This window comes from Zootoca vivipara, chromosome 16 (genome assembly GCF_965207765.1).
Source record: "Zootoca vivipara chromosome 16, rZooViv2.hap1.1, whole genome shotgun sequence".
NCBI classification, from domain to species: domain Eukaryota; kingdom Metazoa; phylum Chordata; class Lepidosauria; order Squamata; family Lacertidae; genus Zootoca; species Zootoca vivipara.
The window spans coordinates 18,261,791-18,287,715 of record NC_142599.1 but is presented as its reverse complement, the minus strand read 5'-3'; the positions used below and the strand labels follow the sequence as shown (position 1 = coordinate 18,287,715).

At 47.5% G+C, this 25,925-nt stretch overlaps 1 protein-coding gene across 2 annotated transcripts in view; it reads left to right on the top strand.

Annotated features, from left to right (window-relative positions):
• The window catches only part of OSBP2 (oxysterol binding protein 2), a 141,250-nt gene that overhangs the window by 91,593 nt on the left and 23,732 nt on the right, over positions 1 to 25,925 (top strand). For both annotated transcript variants that reach the window (XM_035097530.3, XM_088659896.1), the window contains one exon: positions 25,434 to 25,626. In XM_035097530.3, the coding sequence (XP_034953421.1) occupies positions 25,434 to 25,626 (193 nt within the window). The remainder of the gene's footprint in view (positions 1 to 25,433; positions 25,627 to 25,925) is intronic.

The window sequence follows — 25,925 nt, the reverse complement described above, 5'->3', positions numbered from 1 at the left end:
TTCTGATCAGCAAGCCCTAGGCTCAGTGGTTTAATCCACAGCGCCACCTGGGTCCCCCATACTTAATATTGCCTCTCCCGAATCTACACCATTCTGTTTCGTCAAATAACCCTGAATATTGAATTGAATAATATGAGAGAAGGATGGAAATATCTTCCAATTCACCACCTCTGCAGCACGCAAAATTCTTCACTCCTATACAGTGCTCCCCCCCCCAAGAGGTACCGGTACTCATCATGAAGTTGTTACAGTAAGTCTCACACTTTTTAGCAATAACCAAAAAAGAGAGGGGGGCACTGGTACTGCGTACACTTGAGTACCCCCCCCCGTGGGGGAAAGCGCCTCAGAGCCCTCTATCATGCCCCTCTTTATTCCCCTGCTTTTCTAAACTATAAAAAGTGCCCCATATGCCAATTGGGCTACCAATTACCTGCCCAGGTACTGATTCTTGCACAGCCCTGTGCATCTTGGGACCAGGATACCTCAAAGATCGCCTCGCCCCATATATAGCCGACCAATCACTGTGCTTTGCTGGTGAGCGCCTCCTGCAGATACCGGACTCAGCTACATTAGTAAAGAAAAAGTGTTTAAAAAGCGTTATAACACTTTGACACCAGATGGCGCCACAGAGTTCCATCTTTTGCCAACGTGATTTCCCCATTATGAGGTTTACAACATGTTTTCCGGAAACGGTTTTTTAAAAAATGTGTGTCAACATTCAGCCACCGTCTTATTGGGAGGTCAATTCCGCACAATTCAAGAATCAGGCTTTTAGTGTTGTGGCACCTGCCCCTTGGAATTCCTTCCCCTTAAATATCCATCTCAGTTGTCTTTTTGGAGCCTACCAAAGACCTTCCTCTTCCAGCAAGCCTCTCCAGTTGCGAGCTTTCCCAAAGCGCATCTACATTGGAATTGTTTTAAAGACATTTTTACTGTTTTGTCCCTTGTCCCTTGCCGCCCTGGGCTCCTTTAGGAAGGAAGGACAAGATAAAAATAAAGTAAGGGTGGACGTTACAGCCGTCCCTTGTCATTTCATCCCTTTGATCATTTTGGTTGCCCTTTTCTGCATCTTTCCCAGCTCTACAGTATCCTTTTCGAGGTGACCAGAACTGTACACTGTGTTCCGTCCCTCATTTTGTGATACTTCTGTTAACGTACACTAAAAATAGCAGGGCTTGCTTTCTTCTCCCCTCCTGTAGCATCAGTTTATTGGTTTTTTAAGGCACAGGGAAGGTTTTAGCTGTGCTACCATCTCGCCAACCACCTCCTAGTTCTACTTGCCTGTGTAATGGCCAAAAAATGAGGCTGGTTTTAAGTAAAAAAATGTTCTGTGTGTGCAATGATCCCAATTGAGAAATGCAATGCAAGACAAGACTCCCCCCACTTCCAGGTTTGCGTCTGTTCCATAAATGTTTTAAGAACCAGCTTTTGTCAGGTTTCCCGAAGCTGATGCAGGCAGGGAATTCGAAACGGAGGTTAGGAAGGTTGTGAGTGGGTGCAAGATTGCCTACCAGACAAATCATTTTGTACAAGGAAGAACGTTGTCAGATTTGCTTCTCAGCAGGAGAACCATGGAAGAATCTTGCGCCTGTTAAAATCCAACTTTCTATCTACCTGTTTAAAGCACCGAAGATGGTCTTCAGTGGGAATCAACAGCCTTGGAAAGAAAGGAGACCAGCTTAGGCAAAGGTAATGGTTAGGATTTTGTCACTTAAGGCATGTCCTCACTCTCTTGTCTTGAAGAGAGATGGTTGGAGAGCAAAGAGTCCTTTCATAAGAACATCTCCTACGACCCTTACTGGCAGATGATGACTAACTGTGTCTTAGTGAATGCTGGAACAGTCAGTGCTCAGCAGGGCTTATATCAGTTCCTTTCACACCTGGGAACCCTACCGGTAACAATGGAAGAGGAAGATGTGATCTAATCAGATGTTCATCACTGGTGCCCTCGTTGTCATCAATGATCGATCAGCTTTGCATTCAGTAAGCGGCTCTCGAAGTTGGTTTGTGCAAAGAATAGCCAGCTCCTCTTACCCAGATCGTTTTGCCCGCTGTATGGCCTCCCTCACCCTTCTACCATATATTGTATAAAATCTGCTACTTGGTGCCCTGACAACCTCAGGTTTTTTATTTGAAAATCAATGCTCTGATTCTGTTGACGGTGAAAAGCACAAACAATACCTGGCAACTTCTCAGAGACCACGAAAGGGAGTCTCTGGCATTCTAGCGGCTAGGCCAGCTCTTGCCTGCCTTGCTGGGGCTGATGGGAATTGTAGTCCAAAACACTAGCAGGCTGGCAAAGACTGGTTGCAGGTGCTGTTGTTTCGGTGCCTTGAACAGTACTGGGGCAGTACATAGGAAAATGGGAGACTGCCTTATACTGAGTCAGACCGTTATCCACACTGACTGGCAGGAGCAGCTTTTCAGGCTTTCAAGGAAGGGAGTCTTTCCCAGTCTTATGTGGATTTGACCGATGCGAGTTGTAGCTCAGCAACATCTGGAGGGCCACAAGTTTCCCATCACTGGCTTACAACTTCCTTACAAAATGTCATTGTCAAAATTTATACACTCCACTCTTTGGTTCTTGGCTTGCCTCCTTCCTTGGGCCAGAGTTCAGCAAACCACACCATGTGGATGTCTCCGAACTTAAAAATGTAAAGCGTAATGCTGGTGGTCAACAAAAGAGGTTCAAAGACTCTCTCAAGGCAAATCTTGAAAAATGTAGTATAAACACCGGCAACTGGGAAACACTGGCCTGCGAGCGCTCCAGTTGTAGAACAGCCTTTCCCAAAGGTGTCATGGACTTTGAAGACGCTGAAACTTAGGACGAAAGGAAGAAACAAGCTAAGAGGAAGGCATGCTTGGCAAATCCTCACCGTGATCAACTCCCATCTAGGAACCTTTGTCCCCACTGTGGAAGGATGTGTGGATCCAGAATTGGCCTCCACACCCCCATATGGACTCACTGTTAAGACCGTGTTCATGGAGGACAATCTTACTCGGCTATGTTGTTGTTGTTGTTGTTGTTGTTGTTGTTTAGTCGTTTAGTCGTGTCCGACTCTTCGTGACCCCATGGACCAGAGCACGCCAGGCACTCCTGTCTTCCACTGCCTCCCGCAGTTTGGTCAAACTCATGTTCGTAGCTTCGAGAACACTGTCCAACCATCTCGTCCTCTGTCGTCCCCTTCTCCTTGTGCCCTCCATCTTTCCCAACATCAGGGTCTTTTCCAGGGAGTCTTCTCTTCTCATGAGGTGGCCAAAGTATTGGAGCCTCAGCTTCACGATCTGTCCTTCCAGTGAGGACTCAGGGCTGATTTCCTTCAGAATGGATAGGTTTGATCTCCTTGCAGTCCGTGGGACTCTCAGGAGTCTCCTCCAGCACCATAATTCAAAAGCTTAAATTCTCGCCTATGAGTGATCACCAAAGAAGAAGATAGGTGGTACCAGCAGGGAGCAGCCTTCCCATCACTCCATACCTTTGCGATTCAGGATCCACTTGAGCCCCAGGGAAGCAAGTGGCCCAGTGGAATTGTAAACACCCGAAAGCAGTCCAAACGCTGACATGAGGGAAATTGCTGAGGTTAGCTCGGTCCTATTTGTGCAAATGCAATCAGCCATGCATTCCTTTCATTATTGGGAGAGGAAGGGAAGTCAGCAGTTCCTAATGGGAGATTAAGGACCGCTTACGACTGGTGCAGACAATTAAAACTGCCGCCTTTCTAAACAACACTCCAGTGTGTACAGTTGATTGCATTGGGCTAAAGGACAATGAGCTGCCAGGCTGTGCATAGCAGCACATAAGGCTTCTGTTTGAGGTTGCACACTGATGGCGGATCCCAATTAATGCAGGGATGTTGCCTGCTTTGTCACAGCCCTGCAGAGTGGCACCAGGCTTGGGTGTCAATGAGATGTGATGTGTGCTAAGAAGAGGAAAGACAAGGCCCTCTCTTAAGTCTTCTGTTCCTGCATCCAGGCACCTTTCTTTCCTCATTGAACTGGAATGAGTCGTGGCTACCTTCTAAGGTTTTTTATTATTATAACAAAATTAATAATTAAATTTATGCTTTCCCCACTGAGCACATTGCTTAGTCTGTTTTGGTGGGAAGAGTTGCCACAATTTGGTAAGAGTGAATAGGTTGGGGGTGATTCCTACAAGCTGCCGAGGGGAAAGGAGGTTGTGAGTGGTTGTTGCAGATTGATAAAGGGTTAATAGGTTCAGGCTGTAAATGTCATCTCCTAACATAAGATGTGCATTGATAAAATGGCCCGGGAAAATCTGGACTTCTGTTTCAGGTTCTGCTCCTGTTCCAGTTTTCAATTGTCATTTTATGAAAAATCATTCACGCTCCTAACTATTTGTGTGTGTGCCATTCTTCAGAAACACTGCTGGGATTTCAGCAGCCCCTGGATTTCTTTCGCACTGTCTATATGGTGAATGTCTCACCACAGATTCCTAGCCTGTGAAAATCAGATTTCCTGCTGTGAAAATCCCAACCCCTGGATATCACAACTTCTCTACTCGGCACAAATAACTTCAACGTAATAGGGTGCTATCCAACCAAGTCATATTCAGAGCAGAACTGTTGATTTCATTGGGCCTGCTCTGAGGAAAGAGTCCCTGTTTTCCAGGGACAATCCTGGATTTGAAGAAGCCATCCCCGTTTCTGATTTGATCCCAGTGTCCCGCTTTCCCTTAGGACATCCCTATTTTCGTTGGAGAAATGTCGGAGGGTATGGAGTTATGTGACCCCCCCCCCCAAGCCAAGGTGATAAGTATACAGCATTGAGAAGACATGTGTAGGCAGCCCTGTATAGGGAAATTTTGTAATGTTTAATGTTTTACAGTGGTGCCTCGACTTACGATTTTAATCCGTTCCGAAGGCACCTTCGTAGGTTGAAAAATTCGAAAAATGCCATTGGAAATGCGATTTCCCATAGGAATGCATTGGAAATGGAAAAATTTGTTAGTCGAAATCTAAAAATTCATAAGTCGAAAAATCCCTATCTAAAACCGCCGCGGTTTCCTTTCAGATGTCGAGACATTTCATAAGTCGAAAAATTCGATTGTCGAGTCGTTTGTAAGTTGAGGTACCACTGTATTGTGTTTTTATATATGTTTGAAGCTACCTAGAGCAGGCACCCCCAAACTTCGGCCCTCCAGATGTTTTTGACTACAATTCCCATCTTCCCCGACCACTGGTCCTGTTAGCTAGGGATCATGGGAGTTGTAGGCCAAAACATCTGGAGGGCCGCAGCTTGGGGATGCCTGACCTAGAGTATCTGGGGCAACCTAGTCAGGTGGGTGGGCTGTTAATAATAAAATCATCATCATCATCATCATCATTATGGAGTAGGAAATCTCTATTTTCATTGGAGAAATGTTGCGGAGTATGCTCTTACGTTAAACATTGACTATTCCCAAAGAATCGGACTCTTTCAAACGTATCATACCATTAAAGGTCGGCTTGTTGAAATAATCCTATTTTGCAGTTTTGTTGACTCCTCTGAAAGCCACTTTGGCATATGTACTGAAATGCCTCTTGTTTAAGGAGAGTGAACCATTTAAATTGCCCCCATTGCCTTCTCTGCCTTTCCTTTTCCCGGCAGTCAGTGAGATTTGAAGCATCGGTGCCTTGCTATCTCCTAATGAGTACGAGGGAACCATCCTTCAGGCCTTTTAAAACGCTCGCTGCTGCCAGCCGGTTGCTGCTGCCCTAGCTGTTTCCCGGTAGCATCTTCTAAAATGAATTGTTTATCTGTTTATCAGGGAAGGAGGGCTGCTAAAAAGAGCTTTGCCACGACTGATTTTTGAACACCCAAGGCAGGAGAGGGGAACTTCTTCCATTCTGAGGCCCACTTTATCTTCTGCACAGCCTTCCAAAGGCCACATGCCACTCGTGGGTGGAGCCAGCCGCAAAAGTGGGTGGAGCAACCAATGTAAATTTTACCTGCATGCACTAGACTAGTTCCTTCATACATCCCTCTTTATCCTCCATTCAGGTAAACAAGAGGTCTTAGCAGAATTCAAGGGCAAAGTCCAGCCAGGCAAAGCAGGGCCAAGGAGGAGGTGTGGCCTGGGGAGGGCAGTTTGACCCTGGAGCAAGAGGTTCTCCCCATTTGCTGTCCAGGCCATTTTAAGCGAAAGACACCTGGGGTGGGGCAGGGCAAAGGGAAAACACTGGTCTAGGCATTTTGTGGAGGCAAAATCTGCATTTTTAACAGTCTTAAGACACAGTGCAGGAGGTAGAGTACAAAGACCTCATTCTGGAGGTCTTAAGGCCTCCCTATATGAGCCTGCCTGGGCTTTCAAATCTTCTGTGGAAGGGGCCTTTCTGTCCTGCCAGCCTCACAGGCATGTTTGGTGAGAAAAAAAGAGAGGGCCTTCTTGGTGATTGCTCCCAGATTGTGGAACTCCCATGGGAAGTTCCCTCTCTGCTTACTTTTTGCTGGCAGGCCTTTGGCCACTGACTGGCTATTGTGGCAGCATCTTCAGAGGGTAGGTTTTGTAATTTCTGGTCTCAGGTTGGGTTACAAAAAAGAATCACCATTTTAAAGCAAGTAGGAATTCTGTTAAAATCATAACAACGACACCACTCTTGGCCAAGAAACAACAGCGTTGTTGTCTTTTTAACCTAAAAATATAAAAGCCGGTTGTTAACTTGGATCTCTCTCGAAGGCAAGTGAGAGGCACAGGGTTGAAGGAGGGGCAGGTGAAAAAGTCATCATATTGTCAACGCCGGAGAATAATTTTAGCTGACTGTCGCAAGGAGCCAAACAGAGGAGTGTTACCTTGTGGTCGAAGGGTCCTAATTTAGGCAACCAATTCTAGCAGCACCTGTAATCTTAGCTTTCGTTTTTTTGGTTTCTAATGGCCCGATGTAGCTGCCTGTGATTTTGAAGTTAGCTCAGCTGCAGAAATCATGACTATTCTTTGCTCTTTTGCTGTAGAGCAGCGCCATTTCTTAGCAGAGGGCTGGAGAACAGAGCTGCAGTTTGACATTCTCTGAGTTGAAGTGGGGTTGGGAGAAGGGGCGGGGGGGGGGAGCCAGGAACCTTGTGGGATTATTCTGTCCCTTCATTGATAATCTAGTTTAATCAACCACCCACCGACACAGTAATTGTAGCAGAGCAGAGACGGGCGTGCTGGAAGAGACTTGTTTTGCAAATAAGATCACGGTGCAGCCCCATTGCCCCTCCCTCCCTGGAAGAAGATGTTCCACCACAGCAACACCCACCTCCTCAGCCATCCCATATGTTCTGGGGGGTGGAGTGTGTGTGCATGTGTCCTTTTGGCAGCTAAATTTGTAGCTCACTAATGAATGTACTTCTCCCCACCCCCTTTTAATCACACTGCAGTTTATTTTTATAAGGGCCCCCCCCCGCCCCCGCCCTCATTGCAGCCAACACCATGTATTGAAAGACGAGATTAAAACAGCGCTGGTTAACATAAGCCGAGGGAAAGGGATTGTCTATTGTTTCTTGGATAATCCTCCATTTCTGTATGGAGCAATTGTGGGATAACATCCCCCCCGCCCCCAAACAAAAATTACTTCTCGCCCAAAACATTTGCCTGCGGCAGAATTCTCACCAGGGAGCTGAGATCACCCCAGCCATAAGGCTGTTAGTTTTCGTGGGTGTGCCCAGAGCTTTTTCCCAACAAAATATGCCTACCCTACCCACCTCATTCCATTCTTAATTTAAATGTAATAAAAATAAATCTCCTGGTTGTGTGTATTGGCTGTAGGGAAGCTGCTTTTATTAGAAGATGGAGCTGGATGGGACTCCCTAATCCTGAACAATAATTTAACGCAGGGTGGGAGCATTTTTCAGACTGAGGGTCTCATTCCTTCTTGGGGATCCTTGCAGAGGGCACATGCAAGCAGTGGGCAGGGGCGGAGGCAAAAGAGGGGTTGGTCTTCCTTTCCTAGTGCAGACTCCATTCCAGCCATGCTAAAGTCAGAGGTGTCTATATATACAAACGATCGCAGTTCAGAAAGTACATTCCAGCAGGGCAAAAGCACTCAAGGAGAGCCCGGAGCAGGACTAGTGAGGGGTGTGGCCTTGTACCCAATTAGCCAACACGGCTCCCTCCAGATGTTGCTGGACTACAACTCCCATCATACCTTGCTGGAGAGGCAGATGGGAGTTGGAGTCAAACACCCAGAAGACACCACGTTGGCTAACCCTGGCCTAGCGAATGTTCTGAGGGCCAGATAAGAGAGTCCTGGAAGGGGCCACGTTCTAGGTGTCCATTGCCCGAGGCTTCTAATCTTTGATTTATTGTATGGTACATTGCGGCAGGGAGGAAGGGATTGTCTCTGAGATGTCTCGCCAACAGACATCTTGTGGAGTGGACAGAAGACACACGGCTAGCATGCTTCATTCTGCTTTCGTTTCACAACCTGTTCTTTGCTCCAGCCTCGGTAGAAGTTTGCATTGAATAATTCATATATATATATTCATGAGAGGCATCGGGTGGGGAACAGTGATAGAGCACAATTTGTCATCTCACTTCCCTTGTGAGGTTGCTGGGAAGAAGAGAAGAAATTATTCTGTTGTGCAGCCCAAAATAGCTGTAATTGGGACCACGGCTCCTCCGAAAGCATCATACACCTCCCAGGGCACCATGTTCTGAACTTGCAGTTTAATTTGTGCCGGTGGATGCTTGCGTATTTCTATGGGGCCAACTCTGTCAAGGGGGCTGAGAGATGTAGTTCCTGGATGGGGGAAGATGGAGCTTCCCTAAGGATTCTCTGGCAGTTGCTGTGCGTGTGTGTGTGTGTGTGTGTGTGTGTGTGTGTGTGTGAAAGAGAGCGAGAGAGTGCACGCCCTATTGTCCATGCAGTTAGACTACTAAGTTCATTCTCAAAAGGACAAGGCCTGCACTGCATCTCTTTGAGGTCATTTGCAGCAAACAAGGGAGCAATATAGAGGACTGGCAATAACACATATCGGCTAGATCAGGCACCCCCCCCCCAAACTGCGGCCCTCCAGATGTTTTGGCCTACAACTCTCATGATCCCTAGCTAACAGGACCAGTGGTCGGGGAAGAAGGGAATTGTAGTCCAAAACATCTGGAGGGCCGAAGTTTGGGGGTGCCTGGGCTAGATTGTCAGAGCCTCAGTGTCTCTGAGACAGAGATCATAACCATCAATAAAGGGCTTTTATTGTTTCGCTTGCTAGATGTTGAATATCAGGGAAATTGCCCCCAAACGAAAAAAGAGAGACACAATAGAGACCCGTGGGGGCTCCAGATAGAAAAGCACCTCCATCGAGACACCGTACAGCCTAGTTTCATCTAATGCAGGCACGTCCAACAGGTAGATCGTGATCTACTGGTGGATCATTGGACATCTGCAGTAGATCACTGGTAGATCATTGGCTCCCCCCAAAGAAGATGAACAACTGTGGCTCCCCTAAAAAAAAGCTCAACATTTTACCTCCTCCCTGAGAAAACTCAACAACTTTGACCCCAACCCCCCCCCCAAAATGGGCCTTCCACCTTCCTAAAAGGGGTAGATCACTGTCAGTTTTTAACTCTGTGAGTAGATCGCAGTCTCTTGGGAGTTGGCCACCCCTGATCTAATGTAAAACTAAACAAAAAAAAGATGGAGGCGATACCTTTTTCTCCATGCATGTAATGGTGGCCGCATCTTGGGAATGTGAGCTCAACTTGTGGTCGGTCACCTGTTGAGATGCACAGAAATTCCTTCACACAGGTAAGAAAGGTGTTTTCTCTGTGCATATCTCAGGGGCACAGGTTGAGCTGACGTTCCCACGTTGCGTCCACCTGCTGATATGCATAGAAATCTCTTTCACAGGTAAGAATGGTCTTACCTTCTGTGGAAAAGGCCCCAGGGACAGCTAGGGAGGACTCCTGCCTGACTTCCTTGGGCATTGGGTATATGCCTCTCCCCTAATCATTTGCCCATCCTAGACTTTTCAATGCTGCTTTCCTAACTACAGGAAGTCTTGTTTCTTTTGGGGAGGGAAAGGCGCATACTGCTGTTCTCCTGTTTGTTTGCATCAACAGATGTGGAATAACCTGGGATGGTCGCTGTACATTGCTTGAGAATTGTAATGCTGTTTCTGTTAAACTCTTGGCAACCCATGAAATCTGCTCTATTTGCTGTGACTAGCCTGTGAAATTTGCTAGCATGTTTTGCGCCTGTTGGTGTTGTGGCATTCTTCCCCTTCTTCCCCCGCCCTTTTCCTTATTAAAAGCAGAGCTGGTGTGGTGAAAAGAGTGTTGGACTTGCCTCAGGGGGTTCTGGGTTCAAATCTCATTTTCTTCTTAAAAAAACAAAAGTAGGCTTGTGATATGAAGTCAACTTGGTGGTGGTGAGCAATAGGAAGGTGTGTGTGTGTGTGTGTGTGTGTGTGTGTGTGTGTGTGTGTGTGTGGTGGTTGCCTTGTTGTGGTTCGATGCCAGATCTCATGGAGAAGGCAGCAAGTCAGGTCAGGAGTTGCAGGACCAAGAACAGCTCCAGGTGAGAACAGGCTGAGCCTTTTATAACCTCTGCCCCCTTGTGGCCAGCTTGAAGGATGAACCTGTTGTTGTTGTTGTTGTTGTTGTTGTTGTTGTTGTTGTTGTTGTTGTTGTTGTTGTTGTTGTTGTTGTTGTTGTTGTTGTTGTTCCTCTTCCTCCTTCATTCCCTAGCCTCCTGCCTGCTACACTCCGTGTACTGCTGGACCAGTGAGCTTCTGTGCAAGGCATTTTGTTCCTACAGGAACTTAATTATGGTGCCAGGCAGATAAAACGGAACAGCCTTGTGTACAGCAAACTGAGTTTCTTGAATGATGATTAATTTTCCTCCCCATATGCAAGAGTGGGAGGGTTCTGTGTGTTCACGTCTCTCATTCCTCCAGTACCAACTCGTATGAAAAGGGAAAGTCTTCGTCCTTCTCTTTCATGGAGCTGTTTAGGGAAGTTTTTAATGTTTGATGTTTTATTGTATTTTTAATATTCTGTTGGGAGCTGCCCAGAGTGGCTGGATAATTTAGTATTATAAATAAATTAATAGTAATAGTAATATTTCTGCGGGAAATCACAGGCTGCTGCTCTTTCAACTGCCTGTCGCTCCAGAGAAAATATAAATGAGAAATCACATGGCTTTTCCTAGGTCTGCAGCACCTTTTGTTTCTGTTGGTGTACAACTCTGCTCCTTTTTAATCCTACAAGCCATGAGCAAGTGACCAGATCTTAGGAATGTAGTTAGCTGCCTAATAATGAGTCAGACCATCTAGATCAGTATTGCCTACACCAGGCATAGGCAAACTCGGCCCTCCAGATGTTTTGGGACTACATTTCCCATCCTCCCTGACCACTGGTCCTGTTAGCTAGGGATGATGGGAGTTGTAGTCCCAAAACATCTGGAGGGCCGAGTTTGCCTATGCCTGGTCTACACTGACCGGCAGCAGCTCTTCCATGAGTTCAGACAGGGAGGCTTTCCCAGCCCCACCTGGAGATCCCGGGGATTGAACCTGCGACCTTTCGCTCGCAAAGCCAATGCCCTACCGCTGAGCTAGGACTCTTTCTTAAATGCCCACTGCTGAGATCGGAACTGTGAGTCTGTGTGTATCGCGCTGCTTCCCTACCCAGATCACTGCCGTCGAGTGTGTCCGGCTGCTGTTTTCTGTCTGTTCAATCTGCAGTTACTTCTATTAATCCTGCAGCACAACATTAGTTTAGAGAAGGGATTTATTTATCGCCTCTGTTGCTGCGAAGCATCTGCCATGTGTTGAACGGTCCTCTCGCCGGCTGAGAATCCCAGAGTAGGAGTTCCTGCCTGGTCTGTTTCAGGAGGTTTCCTGGTCCTCTCTCCCACTGCTTCCCACAAAGAGGAGTGGAACAGGGTTGGCAGCTGTCCTGTGTTCTCAAGTGCACCAGAACCCACAAACCATTCAATGCTTGGATTATTACCTCGTCCCCCTCAAGAGTGCTGGTCATCACCTCGCACTGCAAATAACCTGGCTAAATCTGTGTAATTCGCAACAGGGGTAAGGCAAATTATTATCCGTGTTCAGGTGCAAGTGAAAATTTGTGCAGCAATACTTGTTGCTCCTCTCCTGTGCTGTTATTTGTCCCTTATCCCACCCCCACCCCACCAAAAAAAAAAAACATTTTGCGGCTGCAGACATACCTCACTTGCCTACCCTCTCAGCTTAATCCCATCAGTGCTGCTTCTGCCTTCTATTTTATGCCGACCCTGTGGCTTGTATGAGCTCTGACACCATTTGAATGTCCCTGTTTGTTTCCCCACAGAATTATCTGAGAAGAGTAATTTTTTTGCCCCTGCAATGCTAGGGTCTCCCAAGGATGCTTCTCACCAGGTTATCTGTTTCTAGGAGCCATCTCCTATTTTCTGCATTTTGTTTCCTTCTGACCTTAGTTTTTCCCAACCCTATTCAGCCTCCCCCCCCCCAATACCCCTCTGTGCGTGTGTAGTTTGTATATCCTCACGCTGCAACTTATGATAACACGTCATACATCTGATGAAGTGGGTGTCCACAAATGCTTATTATGCCCGGCCTTCCCAACCTGCTACCCTCTGGGTTGTTGTGAACTACAGTTCCTCTCATCTCATGTGGATGATGGAAGTTGTGGTCCAACACCGGCTGTGCTGGCCAGGACTGATGGGAACTGTGTGGCCCAAAACATCTGGAAGGCACCGATGTTGGGGAAGGCTGGCTTTTATCCTTTAATAAATTGCTGTTGTTTAGACGTTTAGTCGTGTCCGACTCTTCGTGACTCCGTGGACCATAGCACTCCAGGCACTCCTGTCTTCCACTGCCTCCCGCAGTTTGGTCAAACTCATGTTTGTAGCTTCGAGAACACTGTCCAACCATCTCGTCCTCTGTCGTCCCCTTCTCCTTGTGCCCTCCATCTTTCCCAGCATCAGGGTCTTTTCCAGGGAGTCTTCTCTTCTCATGAGGTGGCCAAAGTATTGGAGCCTCAGCTTCAGGATCTGTCCTTCCAGTGAGCACTCAGGGCTGATTTCCTTCAGAATGGATAGGTTTGATCTTCTTGCAGTCCATGGGACTCTCAAGAGTCTCCTCCAGCACCATAATTCAAAAGCATCAATTCTTCGGCGATCAGCCTTCTTTATGGTCCAGCTCTCACTTCCATACATCACTACTGGGAAAACCATAGCTTTAACTATACGGACCTTGGTCGGCAAGGTGATGTCTCTGCTTTTTAAGATGCTGTCTAGGTTTGTCATTGCTTTTCTCCCAAGAAGCAGGCGTCTTTTAATTTCGTGACTGCTGTCACCATCTGCAGTGATCAAGGAGCCCAAGAAAGTAAAATCTCTCACTAAATTAGCTAGCCCTTTAAAGTTGGCACAAAACTCTTGTGTTATTCTGCAGCACCACTAACACAGCTGCCCCTCTGGAAATTTTTTCGGTTCATACAGAACACCCTAGAATTCTAGTCATAAAGTTTCCCGGGGGTCAGCGTTGGGCAGGCTTTGTGAATGAGTGCGGGAGGCAATGTGGAAAGAGAACTTGCAGCCATTGAACTGTAACAATAGAGGGCACGTGTGCTTGTTCTCAAATTGCTTTGAGAGAAAGAGAGTATTAGTTATCTGCTAAAGAATGAATGACTTGTATCAGTGGCTGATGAGGGGTAGATTGTATTGCCTTGAAAAGGGAGCAAAGTAAGGCCCCATCTCTTCCGGCATCCTGTTTCCCACAGCAGCCAATCAGATGCCTCCGAGAACCCCACTAGCATGGCACATGCCCAGCACATGCCCAGCTGTTGTTCCCCAGCGACTAGCATCCAGAAGCAGGCTGCAACTGATCCTGGCGGTTGCACGCAGCCAGCTTGACTGGTAGCCATTGATAGTCTTATGAAAGGTGAGTCAGGGGTAGCTTTATCCTCTGTGAAAGGTGAGAGTCAGTGTGGTTAGAGTGTCAGACTAGGACCTGAGTGGACCAGGGTTCAAATCCCCACTTGGCCATGAAGCTCACTGGGTGACCAGTCACTGCCTCTCAGCCTAACCTTCCTCGCAGGGTTGTCGTGGGGATTAAATGAGGATGGGGAGAACCTTGTACGCCACCTTGAGCACCTTGGATGAAACGGTGGGGTGTAAATACAAAATTCGAGGTGAGTTAGGAGTGGCCGTTGATAGTCTTGTGAAAATTGGGGTGGGACTCGTCTTTATCCTCCATTAAAGGTGAGGAGTAGGGGTGGCGGGGGAATTTGTGTCAGTACACATTGAAAGCCAAATCGGATCACAGCCAAGCTTTCCAAAACAATATGCAAACCGAAACACAGCTGTATGTTGAAATTTGCACTTATCTGAATTTTGCAGTGCAGTTCTCTAGTCTGTTTGTAAAAACGCATGGATCAAGGAAGGGTGTGTATATAAATTGAGGTATCGGTCAAAAGAACATACGCAAACACGTTGCATTAGAGAAAATTGCTGCCAAAAATGTGTACTGTGCATTAGTATAAACTGCATGAAAAATGTATTCGGAGAAATTTGCACTAAAATGCTTCCAAGTTTTCATGAACTTTATTATTATCAGTGCAAATTGCCACAACATTTAGAGAACAGCATTTTAGATTGGGGAGAAAATGTGAAACTCATAGAACCGAACTGGATAGATATTTCCAGTCCTAATTTAGGAGTGTCCAACCTTCGCCAGAGGAGTGCTAATATACTTCAGCAGGAAGCATCTCTTTGCTGGATTATACAGGGCGAGTCCTTTAAAAGAGGCCCCTTGGATACAGAGTACACATGTTCCACGGGGCCTCTTTTAAAAGATTCACCCTGTAGTTGCTCTGTTAGAAGATGAGGTCAATAACCAGAGAATCAGACAGGCCCCCCCCCTTTTGCAAATGCCCCTCCCTTTCCCCCCTCCAGGACTGTTGTTCCGATCTGGACTGCCTCTTTCTCCCAAGCTGTAAAACAAACAAAATATGCTACTGCAGTATAATAATAATAATAATAATAATAATAATAATAATAATAATAATAATATATTATGTCACAGATGGGGTGTTGGCTACTCCCGAGTAAGCACTCCACACATCCTCTGGATTTTCATAGTTTTATTGTGCATGCTATATACAGTGGTGAGATGTCTCAAATCATGTCTGCTCTGCATGGGGCAGAAGCCCACAATGGCGTCTCGTGGGCTTTGACCCCCCTTTTAAGACTGGGCATCCAAACGCCCCTCCTCCTTGCTCTATGGGTCCTCCGTGGTCCCAAACCAGGCTCCTGAGGTGCCGTTCTCCCTCCTCCCTCCTTTCCAGCCCCTGCTGAAGCTAGCTCCTCCCCTGATTCCCTGCTACCAACCTGGAGCTGAGCCACCAGGACTCTGCAGAGCCCCGGACCCGTCTTAACCCTTCCTGTTCCTGATTTGAACTCCCAGACTTGCTGCTGCTCTCCCATCTGATGGAAGTAAGCAGAGTGGGCTGCTCTCTGCAAGCCCTCTCTCTTACATATTATTTATACCCTGCCCATCTGGCTGGGGTTCCCCAGCCACTCTGGGCGGCTTCCAACATAAATATTAAAGTACACTAATTTCTTAAATATTAAAAGCTTCCCTGAACAGGGCTGCCTTCAGATGTCCTCTAAAAGTCTGGTAGTTGTTTTTCTTTTTGACATCTGGTGGGAGGGCGTTCCACAGGGCGGGTGCCACTACCGAGAAGGCCCTCTGCCTGGTTCCCTGCAACTTGGCTTCTCGCAGCGAGGGAACCGCCAGAAGGCCCTCGGCACTGGACCTCAGTGTCCGGGCAGAGCGATGGAGGTGGAGACGCTCCTTCAGGTATACTGGACCGAGGCCGTTTAGGGCTTTAAAGGTCAGCACCAACACTTTGAATTGTGCTCGGAAACGTACTGGGAGCCAATGTAGGTCTTTCAATGTGGTCTCGGCGGCTGCTCCCAGTCACCAGTCTAGCTGCCGCATGCAATGAGACCATCTGGGATAGGGAACTGGGTGGGAAGGAACTCCGGGACAATTTACTCTGCTAAACTTTGCATATCAAATAAGACCCCCGTGAGCATGAGCAGGCCTCTCCCAGTACACAGAAATATACAGTCGTACCTTGGTTCTCAAATGCCTTGGTCCTCATACGTTTTGGCTCTCGAACGCTGCAAACCAGGAAGTGAGTGTTCCGTTTTGCAAATGTTCTTTGGAACCCAAACGTCCAACACTGCTTCCGTGGCTTCTGATTGAGTGCAAGAAGCTCCTGCAGCCAATTGGAAGCCACGCCTTGGTTTTGGAACATTTTTGGAAGTCAAACAGACTTCCGGAACAGATTCCGTTCGAGAACCAAGGTACGACTGTACAGCTAAAATGTACCATGGGTTACTTCATGCAACACAAGTTGGCTAGATTTGTTTGTTGTCAGTTGCTCTGAGTTGCTTTGGGCAAGATAAAATTAATAATAATAATAATAATAATAATAATAATAATAATAATAATAAATACCAGAAGTGCCCTGCCTGCCATAGTATTTAAAAAAGGGAGATGCAAGGAGCTGGGAGGCTGCAGGTGTAGTGAAAATTTTTGTCTGCTAAATTACTGCATCCAGTGGAGGCTGTCCCAAGAGCCTCAATCTGCCAACTCCCACCTGCCTGTCTTCTTATGACCCCCCTCTGTCTCGGTGTTGTCCTCTTGCAACTCAGCATGGCGGCAGACAAAACTAGAGTTAGTTGGCTCCGCCTCTTGTTGACTGGCTCCGCCTACTGTTGGTCTCCCAGCCTTCTGCCCCCCCCAGTCCCGTGGAGCACGTCCTGTCACTGTGTGTGTGTGTGTGTGTGTGTGTGTGTGTGCGCCTGTGTTTCAGGCTGCACAGCCAAAGGGGCTGTCTTCACACCGCAGGGGCCCTCGTGCTCTGCCGCTGTGTGAGATTTGCAAAGGCAAGCTGGCTGCTTTCGCCTGCCCTCCCCCCAAAACTGATCCATATTACGAAGCTGAAGACCAAACGTCAAAGGCGGTTAGCCTCAAAATGGTTGTGTGCTAGATGAAAAGTCTTGTTGAAGCAAGGCCAGCGACTCTCGGGCGCTGTTCTACTGACATGGTTCCTTCTGCAAAGAGCTGGCAATTAATGCAAGAGTTGCCAGCCCAGATCAGCTGAGCTGCCCTGCCTCAGCCTGACAGCGGTCGGCTACCTGGAGAAATATGCAGGAGCTACCTGTGAGACAGATTGAACTTCTGCAGGGAGCTGTGTCCCGCCAGTCTTGCCTCTTGCTGCTGCTTAGGATTCCACCTCCTGGCTTAATGGTTCCTCTGCAGGCAAATACGATTGTATGATTGTGCCTGTCTGCTTTTGACTGCTCTGCACCCATCAACTGTCTTCCTTTTCTCGCGCAATTTCGCCTCCCTGTTACTTGCTTTCAAAATGTTTATTCTCTAGCTCAGACTTGCCCTCCAGAAGATATTACGGACTGCATCTTTTCATCAGCCCCAAGAACAGTTGCTGATGGCTGCAATTAGGCTGCTTTAAAACCATGGAAGCACCTGGGATGAATAGAGATATCGGATTCTTATCTCATTATGCATGATCAAGCTTTCTTTAGCACCTCAGCCCAGGACTAATTGCAGCCATCAGCAGCCATTAACACCCATCTACAGGTTTACCACTCCCATCAGCCCATCTCCCATTCCCACCCACCACCCTCTGTATATATATAGGGTCTGACACTTCTGTTTCTAGTGTATCTGAAGAAGTGTGCATGCACACGAAAGCTCATACCAAAATATAAACTTAGTTGGTCTTTAAGGTGCTACTGAAGGAATTTTCTTATTCTACCTCACAGGGTTGTTGTGAGGAAAATACACAGAGAGGGAGGGCTCCTTGGAGGAAAAGGTTAGGTATAAAGACAAATAAAATGTTTGTAGTCCAAAACATATGGCAAATGCCACTCTAGCTTCTGCTTATTCTCTTTATTGTCTACTACATTTACATTACATTTTCCTTCCTAAGGAGCTCAAGGTGACACACACAGTTCTCCGTCCTGTATTTTATCCTCTCTACATCCCTTTGAGGTAGGTTAGGCTGAGAAATAGTAACCAGCCAGAGGCCATCACCCAGGGAGCAACCATTCTTATCCTTTGTTTAGAGAAATGCTTTTAAGCAGTGGTGTAGCATGGGTTGCCGGTGCCCAGGGCAGGGCGAATGTTGCTCCCCTGCTGGACTGGGGTGGAGGTGCAAGGAGCCCGTGAGGCACATGGCCAGACACCCCCAAACTGTGGCCCTCCAGATGTTTTGGCCTACAACTCCCATGATCCCTAGCTAACAAGACCAGTGGTCGGGGAAGATGGGAACTGTAGTCCAAAACATCTGGAGGGCCGAAGTTTGGGGATACCTGCACATGGCTCTGGGTTCTGCTGCTGCTGGCAGTGGCCTTGCAACTTCTCGGCTTGCCGGCTCTGCTGCCTCCTGGCTCAGGGCATCCCTTTGCTGGCCAGGAGGAGGAGGAGGAGGCGCTGCCCCAGCCCCGAAGGACTCCCTCCCCATGGCTCCAGAAGGCGGCAAGAGCTCAGGCACACAGCCTCGTAGGGGCCCCTTCTCATGCCCCTCTCAGAATTTTGCACCTAGGGCCACCACCCCTTTGCCCCCTCATGCTGCACCAGTGCCTTTAAGACTCATTTATTTCAGCTAGCCTGTCTTGTTGTGTTGGGCCTTGTTTGGATGGCCTTGGTTTACTTATTTTTATCCCCATAATCATATGACTATATTGCAGTTGCATACAAAGTGCCAAATTTAAAACCAGTGCAAAATATAGCGGACAAATCGATTCAGGAAACACAGCAAAGTTTTGTGCTTTTTTTCCTGTTTAAATTACAGTGATACCTCAGTTGCTGAACGGCTTGGCTCCCAAACAAATTGGCTCCCAAACGCCGCAAACCCAGAAGTGAGTGTTCCGGTTTGGAACGTTTTTGGAAGCCGAACTTCCATTGTGGCTTATGCGGCTTCCGATTGAGTGCAGGAAGTTCCTGCAGCCAATCGGAGGCCACGCCTTGGTTTTAGAATGGTTCCAGGAGTCGAATGGACTCCCGGAACGGATTAAGTTTGAGAACCAAGATACCACTGTGGTGGCTCATCTAGTCCAGCATCCTGTTCTCACAGTGGCCAACTAGAAACCTTTCCATAGAAGCCTGGAAACAAGACCTGAGTGCAATAGTACTGCTGCCTCAACTCAAGATGCCCAGCAAAAGTGGTAGTCAGAAGGATTGCTGCCCCTGACTGGGAAGGAAGAGCATATCCATTGTGGCTAGTAGCTGTGGATAACCTTCTCCTCCTCTTTTTAAGAGAGTTATCCCCACACCTCATGGGAGCAAATTCCACAGCGGAAGTCATACAACTGCAGAGTTGGAAGGGATCTCCAAGGGTCATCTAGTCCAACCCCCTGCAATGCAGGGATCTCAGATAAAAGCATCCAGGACAGGTGGCCATCCAACCTCTGCTTAAAAACCTCCAGGCTGAGACAACAATGGTTTTAAGCTGGCATCTGTAAACAAAAATGCAAAGCTTTTATTTTAAAGTTTAAATTGGATTGTATATCCAATGGGCAAAGTTGCATTGGACAGTTTTAGAGGCAATACTGCTTCTGAGTACCTGTTGCTGGAAACAGCAAGAGGGGGAGAGCGCTGTTGTGCTTGGGTCCTGCACATCCCCAATAAATCACAAGACAGTAATCTTGTTAACAATAAATTGATGCTGTAAATAGGATTCACAACCCCCCCTCGCAGAACCAGTCTGCCTGCTAAAAATCACTTGCCAGAGCCTTAATATGAAAAATGCCTGCTGTCCCCCAGTAGCGAGGAAAGGAATATTTTTCATGTAATGCGTTTTGAGAACATCACCTGTAATTACACAACTCCCTTTTAAGAGCTTCGAAAGACTCTTAATCCAGCAAAATGGCCATTACAGTGCCATCGAGTGTTAACAGAGCAAAGGAGATGATTGCAAACTGGCTTTAGAGATGCTTGCCACAATGCACACATTTTAAACCACGTTTGGAGATTCTGGATGCAAGCGTAAGGAGCTGGTGGAAAGGAATATTGGCATGAATTATAAAGGAGTCCAGGTGGTGTTCCTTGGAAGGATCCTGAACATAGGTGCCACCTCCCAGGTTGAAAAATCCGGGATCGGCGCAGTGTGGCACCGGAAGTCGCGGTGTGGCCATTTTGGAACTGGGCAGAGCAGCACCGGAAGTCACTTCTACGCATGCTCTGCCCCTTTCCAAAATGGCCGCAGTGCCGGAAGTCGCGTTGCGGCCATTTTGGAACTGGGCAGAGCGGCACCGGAAGTCGCTTCTACGCATGCTCTGCCCACTTCCAAAATGGCCGCAGCGCCAGAAATCGCTTCTGCGCATGTCCAGAGACTCCAGACATGCGCAGAAGGAGCCTCCCCGGGCCGGTAAGAATCCGGGGGATCTACGGGGGTTTCTTAAATCCAGGCTGCCAGCGGGAAACGGCTGGGAAAACGGGGGTTTCCCGGGTAATACGGGAGACTTGGCAGCTATGATCCTGAATCTTTCCAGCTATCAGGGTAGCAACAGTTGAGAGGAGCAATGCAGAAATGATACTCCGGGTGGTAGTTTGGCTTAAAGAGCTGTTTGTTGTTGTTGTTGTTTTATTTGCTACCAGCATTATGAAAATCTATTTTATTCCCCTTCCTTCCCCTCTTTTGCTCTCTCTTCTTTGACCTTGTTGCTGGCCTCCTGCTCCAGGTCCCCCCCCCCCCCCACAATACAACCACCTACTCCAGCCTTGGAAACAAAACATGGCTTGTGTGATATCCAGAAGGACATCAAGAACGAAGCCCAACTGAGCAGCTGTCAACTGGTGTGGGATGTGGGGTGTGTGTGTGTGTGTGTGTGTGTGTGTGTGTGTGGTTTGTTCCAGCCTGTTTGGGTAATGTCGCTGATCCAGAGGGGTGCTTGACAATAGGAAAGCCATATATTTGACACTGTAGATTAAGGTTTAGGAACTGGCAGTCGGTGGGCCAAATCAGGTCCATGGAGTGATAGCTGTCATGGAATTCTATTCAATATTGATCCAGAGCAGAACTTCAACATAGTTAGCAAAGTAAAAACTTAAACATGTTGCAGGATTCCCCAAAAGTAGACCAGGGGCCATTGTATTTCATCCAGCAGAGCTTTACTGCTACTGAAGGCAAATGAGCATAATGGTCTCAAATCCAATACATTCAGGAATCCAGTTGCAGCAGACTTAACTTAAACTTACAATAACTTACAATAAGTCTAAACCTTAACACTAAACATGCAATGTACAGAACACCACACCAGAAGGAAAGAGAGAGAGAAAAGAGTGAAACCCAGGCTTCTTCTGGCCTTATTCTTATTACAGTCAGCATGACCTTGACAGAAAGAGATAACAATCAGTTTAAACCAGCCGTGCTCAGCTTCTCTGAAGGGATAACCCAAACATCATGAACCTTCTGCTTGCTTCTTTCACACATAGAAGCTTCCAGAAGCTTCCGGAACCCTCTTGAATTAATTGGAATAGGAACGATCTCTACACATCAGATCAACTCTTTCTGCACTAAGAAATGCAAACTGACAATAGCATCTATACCAGGGGTTGTTAACTTGCAGTCCATAGGCCATGTCCACCACCCAAAAGGGGTTTTTGTGAGCCTCCAAAAGCTGTCATTAATTAGGGTTTTTGTTTTAAGTATTGACAGCTCCATGGGTTCACACCCCCTGTGATGCCAAAACTTTGTTTTGCATGGCCCCCCAAAAACTGCCAATTTCTTTAATTCAATCATTGATTGATTTTTGAATGTATTCTTTAAGTTTTATCTTTACTAACTGCTCCTATAGCTTCCCCAGCGTTTTTTCAAAAGGGATTTTGTGCTCCCAAGTCCCCACCTTTCAAAACCAGCCCTCATTTGTTCTGAATTTAACCATGAATCATTAAAAAAAAACCGATTTAAAATAGTAGAAGACTCTATAAAAACTTGCTGAATAGGAAGCAAATACGAAATAGCCTGCCTTTAGTCACCTTTTGGTACCACACACAAACTCTCTCAAGGGAGAGGGAGACCTTGTTTAACAGAAATGTCTTTCAAATATGTTGTTATCTGTGCTGTTTTTCAGTTTGCTGCGTTTAAATTTGAAACTATGGGTTTCATTTTATGTTGTGTTTCTTTGCTTCTCTCTCTCTTTGTGTGTGTGTGTGTGTGTGTTAGAAATTTAGAAATAGGCTAACAGTTGTTTAGGAGCCCATCTTACAAAATTCAGCCCGGATTGTGAATTCCGACACTGAGCATTCGGCACTAGAAACGCTTGTTAGAGAGCTCTGCTTAGCACATCTGTGTTTTCCCCAGGAGTCTGACCTGTCCTTGCTCCACCTGCAAAAAAGCAGGGCTTTGAAGCTGTCTGGAGCATCTTGCCGTATTGTGCCTTTAATTGCTACACAGGGGATTGCCTGTCTTGTCTGAACTCCTCTTGACTAAGAATAGGAAAAGAAGACTAGCCATTCTGCCTGGCTTCAGAGGGAAGGGAGAATGGGAAGGAATTTGCAGTGCCAGATTTATATATAAGCTAAACAAGCTATATCTTAGGGCCTCACCCTCCAAAAAAATTTAAAGGAAAAAAACCTGGATGTACATTTCCAAAATATAAGATAAAAAACAAATAAAATAAAACAGTGTTTTGTGTTGTTTAGGCTCCTATGATGTAAGTCACGGGCCCCGCCTGCTAGCCTGCTCCCTAAAATATCACTGGTTTGCTCATTTCTATATATAGGTGTGTCTACATTCTGCATGCGCAAATGGCTTTAGATATCTGCTAGGTCCACAAATTACCATATAGCATATATTCAACGCAAAAAACAGCGACAATTTGTTGTTGACAAAGGACAGCTGGACATATAAAGGGCCCCGTTACCTTCAGTAGCTTAGGGCCTCATCAAACCTAAATCCGGCCCTGGAGGGGCTCACTCTCTGCTTCAAATGCCACAATCTGAACACACACACACACACACACACACACACACACCAGTTGTGCAGCTGCAGATATTGAATAAAGTATGTGAACTAAACAGGGATATGAGCTCAGTTTGCATGACTGTTTCCATTTAGGGGTTTGTGGCTGCAGATTTAGGATTGCGGAGTGGGGAGTCAGAGCACTAAATAGCATGTACTGTGATGGAATGCGAATTATCAGAGAGCTATTTTTTGCAACAACAGCCTTGGACTCTCTCTCTCTCTCTCTCTCTCTCTCTCTCTCTCTCTCTCTGTACATATGTGTGTGTATGTCCCCATCCGGACTGGTCCCTTTATTTACTCCTGGAGCACAAGTTAACATGTTGTCCCCACCCCCCACCCCAGGTCCCACATACTCTCTGCTAGAAACCTTGACAATTCTCTACCCTGGCAATACAAATCCTACGGCAACCACACCACCACCACCACAACCTCCCCCCCCCCTAAAAAAGGAGGGGATCCTGACTTCTGCTACCTGTATAAATTATGAAAACAGAGCAAATGTACATAGGTTGTTTTATTTTGCATGGTTTTTCAAATCTAGTTTTGCTAGAACCTCCACAACTCCTGAAAATCTTATTCCTCCACGTATCTCTGGCTTGGCAGGTTTCATTGGGTGTTGCCTGTATTCACAGATAAGACTCAAAGGAATAAAGGTAAAGGTAAAGGGACCCCTGACCATTAGGTCCAGTCGTGACCAACTCTGGGGTTGCGCGCTCATCTCGCGTTATTGGCTGAGGGAGCCGGCGTACAGCTTCCGGGTCATGTGGCCAGCATGTCAAAGCTGCTTCTTGCGAACCAGAGCAGCACACGGAAACGCAGTTTACCTTCCCGCTGTAGCGGTACCTATTTATCTACTTGCTATGCTTGCTACTTTTGCTGTGCTTTCGAACTGCTAGGTTGGCAGGAGCTGGGACTGAGCAACGGGAGCTCACCCCGTCGCGGGGATTCGAACCACCGACCTTCCAATCAGCAAGCCCTAGGCTCCGTGGTTTAACCCACAGCGCCACCCGCGTCTTCGCAGCCTAAAGAGCTAGTAACCAGCTTTTAAAAGGAAAGGAAAGGAAAGGAAAGCAAGCAACTTGAAATCCTCTAGAAGTTGAATTTTAGACCCATTACCATTTTCTAGGTTCTTGTGATCTGAACATTCTCATACCCATATAAAACCTCTCGTGGGTTAATGTCCCATTAAGTGGATTAATACCCCATTAGGATTCCCATTAGGGGTCTTCTAACCTCCTATGAGGGACCACTTAATTGTTCTAGCTGTGTGTTTCGGCTCCTGATGATGCCCAAATATTTTTAGTGCCTGCCCGTCAGGTGTTACAGCCTCTTCCTCTTCAGACTTGCCAAAAGCAAGAGGCGCTTGGATCAACTCGGTATCTTTCTGTGCAGGTTCACTTTTGGGGAGCAGATTTTAAGTTTTTGGAGAGGCTACCCACATGTACTGGGGCATTTCCCAGGGGCCGCAGAGCTGCTGGCAGTGATTGGCTGAGCAGCCCCAGTGTCAGAGAGAGGTAGAGCATGCAGCAAAAGGACCTCTGGCTGCCATTGGCTGAACTGTTCAGGTCCTGCGGAGGAAGGAAAGACGGGGGGGAGCAGAGGGTAGGGGGGGCTATTCCCAGGTCTGCACTCTATGGAGCAGTTGCAGCAATAGGGGGCACTTCTCCACCAGTTTATGTAGCTGCCCCCGACAAGCTGTGCACACGCAGCTGGAGGCTACGCTTGCATGGAAACTGCCTATGCTCTTCCCTCTTCAATCCCCTCCTGGTTCTGGGTGACGGGTGCAGGAGAGGTTTGGGAAGCACTCGGCCCTTCACTTGCCTGGCCTGCCTCTTCCTCCAGTGCTCCACCCTCCAGCTCTGAAGCTTCCCCTTCCTTTGTCTCTTGCCTCCTGGCTGGTACAGGTCCCCACAAATCACTGCCCCCCTCTCCCAAGTCGGGCTCCAGCTGCCCTCCAGCAACTATTAAAAGCCCTTTCCTTAAAAAACAAACAAACAGTCCATTCCCAAAGGCATTCTCAGAATAAAACAGCCTTCACTTTTCTCTGGGAGCCCAGCAAGGAGGGAGCCAGTCTCTGGCTTCTCTAGGAAGGGAGTTCCAAAGCCTGGGAGCTGCCACCGAGAAGGCCCTGTCCTGCGTCCCAACCAAGCGTGCCTATGAGGGTGGCGGGAGCAAGAGAAGTCCTTTCCCCGAAGATTTCAGAGCCTGGGCATGTTCAAATGGGAGAATACAGTCTTCCAGATGGCCATAGAGTGCTGACCCTCCTAGAATCATAGAGTTGGAAGAGACCACAAGGGCCATCTCGTCCAACTCCCTTCAATGCAGGGATCTTTCACCCAACGTGGGGCTCAAACCCATAACCCTGAGATTAAGAGTCTCATGCTCTACTGACTGAGCTACCCCTGGACTCCTGCAGCTCTCCCCTACTGACCCCTTTCCTTCTCTCTGCTTCCAGGCCTGCCGCGACTTCCTGGATTTAGCCGAGACCCACAGTCGCAAATGGCAGCGGGCGCTCCAGTATGAGCGGGAGCAGCGGACCCGCCTGGAGGAAACCATTGAGCAGCTAGCCAAGCAGCACAACAACTTGGAGAGAGCCTGCCGAGGGGCCCCCTCCCTCTCTACGAACACCAGCACCCGTGCGTCCAAAGGTGAGGAGGCCCGCTGCCACCACCGCTTCCATATTTGACAAGCAGCTCTTGCCCTGCACCTTAGCTGACTAGGGCCTTTCGTGGGGAAGGGCCGTAGCTCAATGTTAGAGCCATAGCTGCCAAGTTTTCCCTTTTCTCGCGAGGAAGCCTATTCAGCATAAGGGAAAATCCCTTTTAAAAAGGGATAACTTGGCAGCTATGGTTAGAGCACCTGTGTTGCATGCAGAAGGTCCCAGGTTTGATTCCCAGCAGCACCTCCAGGGAGGGCTGCAAGTCAATATAGGCAATAATGAGCTGCG